General features: G+C 41.2%; 1 protein-coding gene across 2 annotated transcripts in view; it reads right to left on the bottom strand.

Moving 5' to 3' along the window:
• Positions 1–15,572, bottom strand: part of LOC116394739 (protein shisa-8) — an 89,431-nt gene that overhangs the window by 46,714 nt on the left and 27,145 nt on the right. Inside the window, exons 3-4 of one of the 2 annotated variants that reach the window (XM_031868025.1) lie at positions 9,008–9,123; positions 1,607–1,729 (exon numbers count right to left, since the gene is read on the bottom strand). In XM_031868025.1, coding sequence (XP_031723885.1) covers positions 1,607–1,729; positions 9,008–9,123 — 239 coding nt within the window. The remainder of the gene's footprint in view (positions 1–1,606; positions 1,730–9,007; positions 9,124–15,572) is intronic. The other variant, XM_031868026.1, reaches the window with a different exon arrangement.

Below are 15,572 nucleotides of genomic sequence, written 5' to 3'. Positions count from 1 at the left end.
GAGAGAGAGAGAGAGAGAGAGAGAGAGAGAGAGAGAGAGAGAGAGAGCTCAAGGGAAGCAGGGCTGTGAGCAGAAAGAAGGCGGAGGATGAGAGAAGATTGGCGGCTAATGAGAGGGAGCTGGAAAAGCTGAGACGGGAAAAGAGATGCACCAGAGGATTATCAGCCGGACTTACACCTGACTTACCAACCCTAAAGTCAGGGGGGATATCTCAATCCTACTGTAGATCTGGTAGTGTGACGGCTTCATGAGTTAAATCTTTACTGCCCTAAATGAGTCAGAGACAGATACATATCGCTTAACAGCCAAGATCGTAATCACAGACTCGTCCAAATAGGAGACAATGAAAGCCAGCGAAATTCATGAAAATACCTTCAAGTTAGAGAAATATGTAACTAAGAAAATTTTTGGGATATTCAGTAGTTTTTGCTGTGTCGGTATGGTTTTGGCGGAAGGAGAGATACAAATAGTTTAGCCTGAGGGGGGGAGAAAAAGTGTGTGTGAGAGAGCTAGAGACAGAGAAATGTTAGTTGACAAAGAGAAGAGAAATGCAGACTGATATTTCTCCTCTCCAAGTCAGGCAAAAATTGCAAGATCGAGAGAAAGAAACAAAGATCCAGGAGGAGACATTTAAGAGTCAAACAGGGAAAGAACACACAAAGGTCAACTGAGATGAGGAGAAGAGGATTTAGTCTATTCTAAAAAGAGTATTACATACGGCCAACTAGAAATATATTTAGTGTGCTTGTCTTATCAAAGAACCACACCAGCTGGTGTGTTCAACAATCTCAAGTTTCAAAGTCAAATATTAGTTGTAGAAAGTCCTTTTTACAAATAGATCATTTAGTAGGAAGGGTTTGTTGTGTACGCGGAGAACAAAACGCCGTAGAATGGTTCAACCCGACTGACAACTGAAAGGGCAGAAATAGACAATGATCCCTCTGAGAAACAGTTCAATAAGAATAGAAGAAATCACCAGTCACTGGTAAAAGAAACAGAAAGCTTAGCATCAAAATGTGGGCAGATTTGAACGGGAAAAGCTTATTTTACGGCAATGCACCCAACATTGTTGAGATATTTCAGTCTGGACGAAAATGGTACATTGCCATCCCTGGAGCTACACTAGATTATCAACTGTGAGTCTACACTTACTAAAAAAAATAGTTGACATCTATATAAGTTGTGGATTTCTGGTTGTTTACAGTTATATTAAAGGCATATACGCACTGACATTTGTGTTGATGTATTACAGCTGCCAAGTCTGGTAAAACACATTCCTGTATTCCTGTGATTCCATAAAATGTGTTCAGTTTTGCAATATTTAATCCGGTTGTTTTCGGCCACAGTAGCCATCACAAGGCCAGCACGGTCAGGATCAGTCATTTCTGACTGACAAGCGCATCCCTGTCAGATGCTAATGAGGATAAAAAAAAATCCCACAAAGTAGCAAACAGATTGGAGACCTGGGCTCCTGTCAGTCATTCAGACATAATGGTGGGAATGTAACTGGATTAGAAGACAAGTTGGCCACCTGATGTGCAAACTGTACGATACGTTCATGCATGAGAGCATGTTGTCATGCTTGTATGAACACACATATACTCACATATTCTTAAAGCATATTTGCTCTGTTTGACTCCCTTCCCTCCGTCTCTCTCTCTCTGTCTCTCTGGTGGGGTGTCGTTGACGAGCTCAGTGCGGATATAATTGGCACTGGCCCCATGTGGCACTGTAGTGAAGAAATCAAGGGCGCACAGATGTAAACAAACACTCTCCCTCTCTCACAGATGCTGACACACTCCTGCACACGCACGCACACACAACCACACACACACACACACACACACACACCAGCCCCCTGCCTATAGTACGTCTTTTCGCTTAACACCCATCCTGCAGGCTCCCATGATACTCATTTCCGTGTTTTCATTTCAATGTCACACCGATCCTATCTTCCTCCCCCCCCCCTCCACTGCTCTCCCTCTCTTCCTGCATCAAACAAACGCCGCTTCTCTCGCCTTTTCCTCCCGCTCTACCTCTTTCAATATTCCCTCCTTCCATCTCCACCTCCTTTCCTCCCCCTCTCACTCTGATGTTTATATTTCCCTCTCTATCTCTCTCGCAGGCCAGCAACATGCAAATTATGCCCCACAAAATGCAAATCCTCTCCTATCTGAGAAGAGACCTCCAGTGGAGACGAGGAGTCCGCCCAGCTCGGATATGCCCCACTGAAGTCCTTTCCTTCCATAACCGAGGGGCGTCTCTTGTTTGAAGGTGACCTCTGAGAACTGCTGAATAAAGCAGCACATGTGTGCATGTGCATTATTGAGACAGTCCAAGGCATCATTATTCAATGTGTTTTAAATGGAAGTGGCTAAAACAACTAGGGCACAGGTTCCAATGGTTTATATTCATGTTTTGGTAATTGAATCGTTGGTACAATAATTTAAACTCATGTAGGGCATCATTGTATTGGTTTATGTGTAGTTACGTAGCTAAAAAAAAGAATCACGTAATGGTTCCATTCGCTCAATGACATTCCTACATCGTTGTGCTTAAGAAACGGAGGAAGACAGCTAGCATTTGATTAGATTTTGTGAGGAGCACAGTCTCAAACAAGACAGAGGGCTGCTCCTGAAAACCCACAGCAGGTTCCTTCAACGGAGTGAATTTCAAGGATGCTACGTCATTGAATTCCGTAGAAGGGTTGTTCAAATGTCTAGGATCCTTTGAATAATACCCGAGAAAACAGTTTGGAGGATTTTCAAGGATGCATGTGTGTAATCTCAGCGCTCATAAAACACCCGCAATCCTATGTGCATGATGCATTTCCTTTCCCCCCCAATTTGGAAACAAGAAAATACCCTATGCTGTAGTACACTTTAAGTTATTTCAACTCAGCAGTCCGACAAATTTGGTTTCTAAGTAAAGGGATCACACAAGTTATGACAATTCATCCTGAAGGTAACATGAGACCAAATTTAATGTCAGTGCATCCAACAGCTGTCGAGACATTTCCCTCAAAACCATAAATGTGGACATCGTGGTGATGCTAGAGGGAAAGTCAGGGGATCATTAGATGGGTCAGGTCCAAGTACTAAAGGTATAAATTAAAGTATTTTCAGTCAAATACTGAAATCATTCTATGAAATACCCACTGTGTGCTGTATTATATACATTATTTTATTTGTAGATTGCAAAGTTGCCCCACATAACATAAACATGCCCACTCCTAAATGGTAGCTACAGCACTGATCTCAATTCAGATTAAAATTGTATACGTCACATGATGATAATAGATGCTTCAGGAGATTTTTCTTGTGGTGAACAACTTGGTTTAAGATTTGTTTACTCTTATAATGTATTACAAGGAAGTTCTTGTTTAGCCAGTTGAAGAAAACCTAATAGAGTCCCGTCTGTTTTCAAGGGAGCTGTCCATGGTGCTGCACGCACACACTGTATATAAAGACAGGAGAATTGTTCTCCTCTACTGCTGCATTCAGAGCTACAATTAGAGGCAATGCTGGCACGGCTGACATTAGCTATAAGTAATCTGGGAGCGTTCTCGCATTCCCAGCTTCCCATCGTTCTTCTTGCTCTTCTTCCCTGCCATCTGTTCTCCTCTTCCCCTGCCACACTTTCTTATTTACATCCCATTGCCTTATACCCGCTCCTTCTCTCACTCTCACTTTTATATAATAACTCACTGTCTCACTTCTTTGCAACGTATGTTTTTTTATTTAAAAGTCCTCTGCTCTAGTCTGCTTTCCTCTCCTCCTTTTCCTTCCATCTGCCCTTTCTTTCGTATCTTTGCTTTTATCTCACCCATCATTTCTTTACTTTCTTCCACACCTCATGTACCGTCTCCTCGAACCCCCCTGATCTCTGCACATGTGTACAGTAAAACGCAACAAAATGTGTGTTAGGCTGTGTAACCCAGTCTGTATTGTGTGTAATTTGTTTATATGTATACATGCAACCTTCTGCTTGTGTGTGTGTGTGTGTGTGTGTGTGTGTGAGAGTGCAGAGCAGGGTGACTGTCCTTAGGGCAGCTCTCCACACCAGAACAGAGCAGAGCAGCAGCTGACCAGCTGGCCCGCTCGCAGCTAGCAGCATGTTGTCTCTTCTATCTATTCTCTCCATCTCTGCCTCACCCTCTCTTTTAGTTTTATCAGACTCTTTCTCACACTCCTTTATTCTTTCTTTCCCTCACTCGCTGCTTTGTGCTCCAGCTCTCTCACACATTTCTCTCACTCTCACCTTGGCCCTCCTTTTTTTAAATTCCAGTCTCTTTCACGCCCACCGCTCATCATCGTCATCAGCCCCCTTTCACCTCCTTGTCTTTTTCTTTCTTTACTTTTACCTTCCCTCCCCCCTCCTCCCCTCCATCTCAAGCCGTTTCTCCCATTGCACGCCTCACTAGTGTTATTGTTAAGGTATCTCTCTTTTAACCTCATCTAATGTTCCTCTCCTCCCTCTCTCCACTCCCCATTGCCTTGTTCTTTGACTTTGTTCAAACCCTTTTCTCTCCATCATATCAGCCGTCTTTTGTAACCACAAAAAAAACTCTCTGTCTTCCTGTTTCACTGATTCAGTAATTGTAACCGTCGCATGACCTCAATACTTTTCCTCCTTGTGTTTTTCTGTTCCCCTCTCCTCTCTTTCTGTCAAATATGCCAGCCTTAGACTTTACATCCTGACACTTTCATCCCTTAGTTCATCCCTTACATGGTATTAAAAATATATCTTCCTTGAAAATGAGCACGGGTGAGCAGGAGAAGAGTGGAAGTCAGATAAGGAGATCATTCTTTTCTCAGAGAGGAAACATGAGGATTTTGCTGCTGTCTTCATTAGGGAAAGGGCTCAGAACTTGTTCAGTGTATTTCCATCCTGTTCTCACTGCACTCCAACATGTGCAGCTAAAGTCTATTGCAAGCCACAGTGCATTGACGCACACAGTGGTTTATTGATATACACGTAGAGTGATAAGAATAGCAGTGAATGTGAGATTTATGATTTTATTACGCTTTTATTCTTGATTAGAATTGCCTTGCTTTTTGATCCGTCAGCCTGCCGACTTCTTCTAAAAAAATAGTTTTGAGAAGTTGCATGGACAAGCAATAAAGTGATCGTAATCTGGTGTGGATAAATAAGAAACGTTGAGGACCACTATTGTATCAACCTACAAGGACAGAATAAAGGCCAATTAATAATTATAATTTCAAAATGCACAGTAAAGAGAGAAAGACAGAAAGGAGGTCAGATTCAAGGTATTTACGGGTACATGGTGCTGTATGTGACTATCAGTATCATTAAAATAAATACATCAATAAAACTACATACAAGAGTCTACAGCCATATCGGTCAGAGTGTACTTCGGAAAAGCAGTAGTTTGAGCTAAATGACAACAATACTAACATGCTGATGTTTAGCAGGTATAGTATTTACCACGTGCATCATGTTAGCATGCTAACATTTGCTAATTATCAGTCAGCACAAAGTCGAGCTGAGGCTGGTGGGAACGTCATTAGCTTTCAAGCTATTAGTTCCTAAACTATAGTATTGGAGAAATTGAAATTTTGACTTGATTAGATTAAGCGGAGGGTCACCAAAGTAATTAATTCTTAGGGGCACATGATGTGTGTACCAAATATCCAATCCAATAGTTGGGGGGACATTTGACACTGAGGCAAACTTGCCAACCTTAAGGTGGTGCTAAAGAAAAAGATTAGGGGATTGTCAAAGTCAGTAGGATTCATCCTTTGGGGACCATGAATGTCTTTACATTTAAGCTAACAGTTGCTGAGCTTTTTCAGTTCGGACCAAAGTTGGGAGAACCACTCACAGACACAGACGTTGTCTTTTAGAGTCAGGCCTCTGGTGCGGCTAAAAAACTGCTGCGGAATCTATTCCAAGAGAACATTCAAAATTTTAAGAGCTTTTTTCATTGAAAGGCAATAATGTTGTCATTAGAAGTGTGCCATTTTGCTGTAGGTCATGTATAAAGTGGTGAAACATCATTTTTCATACTGCCTAGATGTCTTTTGGATGAGCCCTAACATTTGTATCGTGGAGAGGGAGAAACGTTTTTTTTTGCAATCGCCAACCTCCTTTGAAAAGTACTTTTACTCTAACCTGTGAAGTGATATGCATCTCATTCACATTTATATTCGACTTTCTACCGTCCTCTCTCCTTTTCTCTCTGTGTCTTTCACTTCCTCACATCATCTTCTTCTCTCTCTCTGTCTAAGTGGCCTGAAGGATTAAATGTGTATAATTAAGAGGTGATTATGTGTAGACTGCTGACACAAAAGGGATCGCCATGGCTTCATTCCATCGCCATACTGTCATCACCCTGTGTCCCGATTCAACCCTTAAACACACACACACACACACACACACTCAAATACACACTCTTTCCTCCGTAAGTCCGCCCTGTTTACCCCCCTCCTCTCCCTTACACCTCTCACAGCCTTCTGTCTGTCATTTCCTTGTTTTGTTTTTTTTAAATAATTTTTTAATCTGCAGAATTAATTCTCCCTCTTTTGTCTTTTGCTTCTTTCGTTACAGTATATATTTGTATACGTATGTGTCATTACATTGAATCATGCCGGTATAGCATGAGCAGAAAGATGAGAGAAAAATAAGATGTAAAACTTTGATAAACACAACAAAAAGCTGTGAACTACAGTAAATATTATCTTTCAGTATAAAATGGAGCTCCAGTTCAGACTCATTTTAGTTTTTTTCAAAGTGTGCTTCCCCCTGATCCATCAGAGATAATAAGCAATAATCGAAAGATAACTATATATCAGACACAATAAATCTTAAAGTCAAACAAAAATGATATCACATAGAGTAAATAGTACACTACCTGCTGTAGGTACTAAAATGCGTGTGCGTGATGCTGAAAGGCTGATTACACAATGATGTTGAAGGCTACTAAAAAATACCAAGACAACATAATGTGAGAAAGCAAAAGAGGTAAAAAAGGGGAGATTTAATAGCAGGGGAAGAAAGCAATGGCAGAAGCGAGGCAAGCGAGGAACAGCAAGACAGAAGAAAGTAAATTGCTAATAAGCGCAGTGGGTGAAAAAGAGGCCAACAACTTGTTTATTGCAATGGTGGGAAGATCAAAGTCAGGGAGAAGCCTCAGCATTTTCTTTTTGTCTGTATGTGTGAAAATACTGCATGTGTAAGTATGCGCATTTGTGATAGTGTGAAACAAGAAGACCTTCCACTATGATAATTACCATATGAACCAGAGCATATGAAACATCTGGTACCACTGTTTTTTAATCTGTGCATGTATGTTGGAAAAAGTATGTATCACGTTTATCGACATTATACGGCTTCATGCGTGAGTGTAGATTTCCACCAGACTTCAGCGGTGTACAATAAAGACATTTAGCTCACACATTTAAACAGGTCAGTGTGGATACTAGAGAACGACTGGACCAGAGCACGGCTCTCATTCGCTGTGCTGTGCCTGATGACGCGGACAGCATTGTGAGGCAACAGGGACCTTTGTCCTTTAAAACATGCCATCACTCTTGTCACAAATTAGCCCCCAGGAAACATGCCCACTAATTTGAGTCTCAATGCACTGAAGAAGCACAGGTTTTTTTTTGAGCATGTATCTGTTTGTGTGTGTGTGTGTGTGTGTGTGTGTGTGTGGTCAAAAGACAAAGAGGGAGACAGATGGGTCAGACAGTGTTCCCTCTGTGGGTTCGGAGCTGGAACACAGCTAATTACATCTTAATTAAAAATGACCTGTCTGTCCCTGCTGTTTGCACACATGTGTAAGACAGACAGCAATAGAGAGTGAGACCTAATAAGTGTTTCAATATAAACGGGTACAAGGGGGTTCCGGTGCAGAATTGTAAACATATATGTGCATTTAATGTGTCTGTGGCGTCTTCACTGTTCAATGAGCTCAGTGCTGATGTGTTGTTTTCTGACTCGGTGGATGTTAAAGGCTTTGTCCCGGTCCTCTCAATTCATCCATCCCCTTGTTTCTGAATTGCTCTCGGCTTTGAGGGTCGCTCTAATAGTGTGTTCAAACCTAACGCGGTCCTTGCCGAAACTAATAACTGAGGCCAACACAAAGAAGATGTTTGCTGGTTTACTACATCGGTACAAAACCCAAAATAATGTGATGTAATTGCAATATACAGATAAAAAGGATGACAAAAGACTACATAATGATGTAGATATAAAAAAAAGACATACAAAGTCAATGCAAAAATGCGAATTACTTATTTGCGTTATTAGCATATTTTGCCATATTTCAGGGCCTATCAGTATTGAGATTATCCTCCTGTTGTAACTGATGCCCTGTTTGTTGAATCAGAAATAGAGAGAAAACATATTGTAGCTATCTGTGGGCACCCATAGTACCTCATACATTGTACAGAGACCAGACGAAACTCTGTGAATAAATATATGTGTCTAAAACATGGTACTAACATGGTAAACACATGGTCTATGGTACTAACAGTAAGGTTGCTGCCATATTTATGTCTAGGTGAAATCATTTTGATGGGGCATCAATAATGTACAATGCACTGATCGATCCAGACTCCAGTAAAAAAAAACAAGCATTGTAAAATAATTTGCTTGTTGTCCTGAAGACCAGACAAAGCATCCATTTTCAGTTCAGTTCAGCATTAAGTTAGAGACGTATGGCTATACTAAACGCCTGTGGCGACTGACAAAACAAACGTGGTGGTGGTGGCATTTTATGCAAGTGCATGCTTCCATACATACAATGGGTATCGATTGAAGTACAAAAACAAAACAAATAAAAGTACTCTCTTGGTATCAGTATCATAATTGTGGGTACTGATATACTGCAGGTGTCATTTTTTAAACAGTACCTAGTCCTAATGCAAACCCATTCAAATGCACAGACACGCACACACACACACACACACACACACACACACACACACACACACACATACACACACACACACACACACACACACACACACAGAGGACTGACCGTTGTTGGAGCGTAGTGATCTGGTGGAGATGCCGTTGGTCCCTATAGGATGATGAACCCCTGCTCCATCCACCAGTCCTGCCTCCCCTGGCTGCTTCATAAGCTCTGTCAGAGTCCTGGAGGGAAGGAAGGAAAAACACACATTTGCTCACTTACAAAATCATCCTGCGTACAAACAGAATAGTAATAACAAGTGTCCTCACAAAAGGAAAGGCAGAGAGAGAAGAGAGAGAGTGCTGTCTGGTAGATGAGAGACCCTGTGAGACGCAATTAGTGTTAAAGAGATGTTATGGAACAGAATGAGACATATGATAAAAGATTGGAAAAAGAAACACATGTTCATGAGACTTAATGTGAAAAGCCATTATTAAAAGTAGCCAAACAGCTTAATAGCTCTACCTGAGGACAAAGACAAGTTTGAGGCAGATTGTTCACGTCTATAAGAACTAACCCAAACAGAAATCGCTCAGAATTAAATTCAAGAAAGTGGAATCGAGGATGAAAAGCACGAGTCTCTGGATGTTTGCCACCAGGGAGCATCAATCATTTATACTGTATATAAAAAAATAAATAAAACAACTTCCCCTTGCCATCTTCTATTGTTTGATGCCTTTGAACAAGTTCTGATGCGTCCTCAAAACTGGAACACAGGCAGGAAACAGCCTTCCGACATGCAGTTTTAACTCCTGCGGAGCAAACACAACCTGCAGTAGTGCAGTGCTTTTTTAAAATCAGACAAAAAGTAGTTTGGTCGATTTTATTCTGGACAGATTATTTTGTCTGTTCTGTGCAAGATGGAAGAGGAAAAGGTGTTGTTGTTGTTTTTTTTACAAGTGGTGGTTTCAGCCAAGTAATCTGATTCGTCAAAGTGTGTCTCGTACAAAGCTGCATCACTGTCACATGAGTGATTGCACCAACCCTGGTGGAAACCGAAAGGATATCAAATGCCCTTTTTTGGGAGTCAGCTACCAAATGTTTTTTTTTGATAAAGCAATGAAAAAAAGAACACATATCAAAAACCTGCTGTAAATAGGTCACTCGTATGAAAAGCTCGATTCTATTCCCTCCTCTTTGACCTCGTTAATTAGTTTTAAAAACTTTCCAGTATTTGCTCACAACAAGGACTAAAAACAGGGGAACGCTCAGCGTCAACATGCAGCCATTGACGAAGGAAATTACAGCAACATAGTCAACAAATCAGCTGTGACCTGAGAGTTAGCTATCAAGAGACCCATAAATATTTCCTCACTGTTAATCTCACTGTTGAAACCCCGAACGCAGCCTCCTAAAATGCAGCAGAGCAAATGTCTTTGTATTAGCCCGCTGTGAGATGATTGCCTGTGGTCATTGGGAGCAGTATGCATAAACACATGAACCCCTGTACTTTATAATGTAATTCAACACAGTCGACTTGCAATAGGCACTTAGTACAAGGTGCCAGAGTGAAAGTTTCTTCTTTTTTTTTTTTGCTTGTTTGTGTAATTTGATCCCAAATGAAGCGACAAGATAACATGAAAACGATCAGCTGTTTTTATCTTTATGTATCATTTATCCACCAAATATGAGAAGCAATCAATTCAGGAGCTCTTGAAAAAATCCACCGAGGCGAAAACTAACAAATTACCTGACAGGGTATAGAAACATGCTCTCCTTGGCTCAGGAAATTAGACGGTACAAGTCAATTTCATACGAAACACCAACGAAATGCTCACTGATGCTGTTGACAGCACAGCCCCAAATCAGAAGCATCAGGCAGGAGAAATCTGAAATTAAATTGGTATTTCTTTCCACTCCCTTGACATTCTTCTCACTGCTGAGGCGCTATGAAGCAATCCTCAGCTGCTCCAGTGGACTGTGGTTGTACTGGGCAGATCCCTGGTGTGCATGTGGAAAAAAAACAAAAAACCGGCTCAGCAAAAACTTAAATAAATTAACGTCAGGAGAAAAGTTTGAAGTTTGATATTACACTCCATGCTGACGTGACAAGTCCTCTCTCCTCTGGCAAATGCTGTGTATATACGTACACGCTTAGTATTGGAGTTTATTCTTGAAACCGCAACATTTGAGGTTTGAAGGATACAATGAAACTTTTAACGATTTCCATGTGGAAATTAGTGCATTAATGGGACATGCAAAGGCGATAAGTACCCATAAAATGTGTCCTCATACTGTATAGCATGGGCAGTATGTGCCACAGGAACACATATGCTGTACCCACACATGCATCTCAGTTGCCCTTTTGCAGTTTCTGCTTGCCAGCTAATCCATTCTCTCTCTCCCATCTCATTAATATCTGTCCACTTACATTGCATTACTTCATTTGTCTTCCACTCCCCCAGCCCCCCATTCTGTAGGCCGTATCCCTCGTCACTCTCTCGCCGTCTTGCTTTTGTCCCCTCGAGAATGCTCAAGAGCGCTGTTGTTGAGTCCTTGTTGTTCTCTACACCTCTCAATCTCCCTGGAAACATCTTCTCTTTCTTTTTCTCCTCTTCTAATCCCGTCTGTCTTATCTTCTCAACGTCCTGCGTCTGACTCCATTCCCCTTCTCTTATCTTTGCCCCCCTTCTTCGTCGCTACAGTCTCCCTGTATCGCTTCCTCGACCCTCCGTCTCTCTTTCATCTCCTCTTAGCCCTTTCATTCTGACGCTCTTGCCCGGTCACATCGTTGCGCCTGGTCCGTCTCACCCTTTGGCCCAGTTTCTCTGTCCTCCCTCTTCTCTCTTTCTCTCTTCCCCTTTAGTATTCTCAGCCCTTCCTCCCTCGTTTCTTCCCCCCCCAGAGGAAACTGTCACATAAACTATTTTAACTTTGCAATATTAGCACTCATGAAACAATACAGAGTGATATGAGGACATCAAAGCCCCCATGTTGGTGCACACACACAAACACACACACACACACAAAAATAATCAATAAATGACTCCAGAATATGATAAATAATAAAGTAATGGAATGCATCTAGCAACAGCTTTCATCTCTACTAGCTCTTCACCACATCGTTCTGACAAATGGCCGCTTACGTTGTGGAGAAATTCAGACACTGCGTGTACCCCACTTCAGAATAGCATCCACCCAGTGTATATGCCGAGGATGTCTGGCTCTTCCTTGAGGTTGACACGCAGCACTTCACACAACACAGACTTCTAGCACAGGCCCACACACAGCAATGCGTTCAGTATACACCACAGGCCCTCTAAATTCTGGAAGAACTTGTATTCAAATGCTGTCTTTTTTTCTAAAAGATGGGCATGTTATAAGATGCTTCTCTTTAAAAAAAGTGTGAAGTAGTTGCACAGCCTCTGGACTTGAAACTAGGCTGTTGTGGTTGAGCTGATGTTACTGGCATTTTAATCTTTGAAAACAGTTTTATGATGGCCTTTGTCAAGCTTTTGAAAATATCCCTGAAGGGAAATTATGCTATTGGTTGCATTAAGGTAAATGTAGGATTTATTGATTTTGCAGCTTGGCCATAGAGTGCTGCAGGAATGAGTCATAAAATCCGGAATTGAGTGTCTTGAAGTCAATGAGTTAGTTGAATGGGTTTTTTTCTAAGAGGCATCTGTGGTTAAAATAATATTAGGTTTTAACGTTTTTTTCTAAAAAAAATAGTGAAAGAATATTGAGTGAATTTTGAAGCTTCTTAAGTGTCTTAAAAAGGCAGTTGCTAAGGTACAACATGTCATCACGACTTCACAGCCTTGTTGTGTACACTCATGCCACTGTGGTGCAGTTTGTTTACATTAACTTGTTTATTTCTGACGATTGCATTCACGCTTCAAAATTCATAAAAGTGGTATTCATTTGTGAAGATAATGTTGCTGAACAAAATGTGTCATGAATTTGTGTTTGCCACAGAACTTATTTTCTGCACTTATCCAAAATCCAACTTCTGGGGTTAGAAACACAAATACATCATCCCTGCAGCACTCTATAGCAGCGACTAAAAAACAGGATATCTCCGCCTGTGTTGCTTTAGTTTGAACCATTATTTTAAAATCTGTCTCTTATAAATAGCCCAGCTTCATGGGAGTGAGAAGATTATGCTGGAAAGATGGATAAGCACAAAGTATTTATTAGTGGCGTCTGACAGATTTATGGATACTACGTTCTAGGAATTTATTATTTGTATCTAATTTTGCTTAACCAAAGGTGTATTTTTATTATGCGTAATTGGTGCAATGTCATTGTGCCCCAAACACCTACATTAAGTCAAACAACAGCTGGCCTCTAAACAGCACCAGTCCAGGATGTACCCTGTACATCCTGGACTGGTGTCAACTTTCTTCATATGGAAAACTCTCAACTGTTACATTTTTATGGAGCGTTGTTTTCTAGATTAAGTATTGTTAATTCGTTTCAGGAGGTTTGCATTCACACAATACCAGATGAGCCTAATTTCCTGTTAAATTACTTTGAAAAATGTATTTCATGCAAGAGGAGATGAATTGAATAATGAACAGATGTACAGGGACTATATTTTTCAAAAGTCATAAACAAAAGTGATTCAGCCACAGGCTGTAAAATGATCCGCCACAGAGAGTTTTAATCCTGTGTGGTTTGTTGGAACTTCTGGAAAACTCCACAGAAACATATCCGGGCAGTCTGACAAGTTTAAAGTTCCCATGAAAGGGTGAGCATGAGTGCTGTTTGATTCCGCATATTTACGTGTCTTCTGTAAAAACAGTATAGGGAGGATCTGGAACAAAGATGCAGATCTCTATCATCCCACACACCAACATTGTCATCTCCAGGGCCTTACCGCTAACATGGCTTGAAATCACATAATAAACTGAGCAGCAGTCTTCATGATATAAATATCATTTACACTCAATTCATTAGTTACTGTACACTTGAGCTAATGCAATTAAATACAAAATCAGAGTATTAAAAAAACTGATAATTGAGTCTGTGTAATGTGTTGTATGTCAAACTGCTTCATTAGATACCATTATCAAAAGGACAAATAATCAAATCGTCTGAAAGCACGAGACGTGGCTGTGAATGTTGAACGCTGTTCTGTCATCAGTAAGTACTCCGCGAGAGCAGCTAAAGGCTAACGTCATGAGCTCATGTCAGCGCTCATTGTTCTGTTGTTGTGAAATAACAATAAACTCAAAACGGTGATTAAGGGTTCCAGCATAAGTCACTCGCTCACTTTGTTCGCACACTCTGCTGCATGCAAATTTGCAAATGCAATGTCAGTTGAGTGAGTGGATTGTGAAAGAATTCAATCTGCAAGTAATAAAGAAACACATTTTGTAATGTTTGGCCCAAACACATTTTGCCAACTCCAGACGAGAGGAGAGGGCAACTATTTTTTCATGGTCAAATTTGCAAATCAATGCTGAAACCGAATCCCTTCGTGTTCGTCGGTGTAGCACAGTCTTGCAGTGGCCCCGGTCCTGGTTGTATAACTAAATGTGCACTATTGCTTTCAATTGTCAAAGTGCGTTTCGTTCTAAAAATAAAGTGAGAAAAACACCCCACGGTCATGTAATAAGACATTCAGTGTTGTTCTGCACACAAACACATTTACTCCCCTGGGTCTGTAGCACAGCATTTTGTAGCTGAATCACTCTTCACTGTCACAGCAGGTTAGTTTATATTACAAGGCCCCCCACAGATGATTCCAGGGCCCTGTAACCTAGCATGGGACCGAGCATGGAGATACAACCCTGCTGTTTCCAAACAGGGGGCGGTGTATAATTGTTTGTGACGCGGCTCCCCACCCGACCAACCGACACACAAACACAAAGACACAGATCGTGCTCACACACCCGCACATGCACGCTGAACGGAAGCTTCAGACACACACACACACACACACACACACACACACACACACACACACACACACACACACACACACACACACAGCTGCGGGCGTCCTACAGTTGTGCATAGAGGGAGTTAAGTGACTCACCTTTCATTCTCTTTGGTGGTAAACTAGAGGGGTTACAGTGGGAGGGAATTGTTGTGTGTGTGTGTGTGTGTGTGTGTGTGTGTGTGTGTGTAGTGGTTAACAATGATTTCATGTTGAATCCTCTGAGGCAGGGCAAGGGAATTATAAAATTAGCGAATGAGCAAGCTAGGAGGATGAATAAGAGTTTATGACCCATGTGGGTGCTGTATTTTCTCTGTCCCGTCTCTCGTATTTCACCATTAATTAGATATGTGAGACCCCCTTAACACTAAACAAATAAACAAAAAAAAAGGCCTTCTTCATTATGACCGAATGATCTGATTTTCCACCTAATTGTTGCAATATTACATACTGCGCCTGAGTGTTTTGTTTTTCTACTTCACCAATGATACAATGAAGTTGGCATCCATTCTCCTTCATGTTAATTGCGATGAGCAGCTTTTTTGAAGAGTGTGATTGTTATGTAAATTAAATTAAAGTTCACAGTCATTGTTCCAAAACTGTTGCCTCTGAATGGGCAGTTTGAACTAGAATGACAAATGAAGCCTTTTGTATGTAAGAGGAGAAGCAGCAAGATATATTCACATGTAGCACTGTGTGTGTGTGTGTGTGTGTGTGTGTGTGTGTGTGTGTGTGTGTGTG

This window comes from Anarrhichthys ocellatus, unplaced genomic scaffold (assembly GCF_004355925.1).
Source record: "Anarrhichthys ocellatus isolate YVR2014 unplaced genomic scaffold, GSC_Weel_1.0 scaffold40, whole genome shotgun sequence".
Taxonomy (NCBI): domain Eukaryota; kingdom Metazoa; phylum Chordata; class Actinopteri; order Perciformes; family Anarhichadidae; genus Anarrhichthys; species Anarrhichthys ocellatus.
This window is presented reverse-complemented; position numbering and strand designations above follow the sequence as displayed.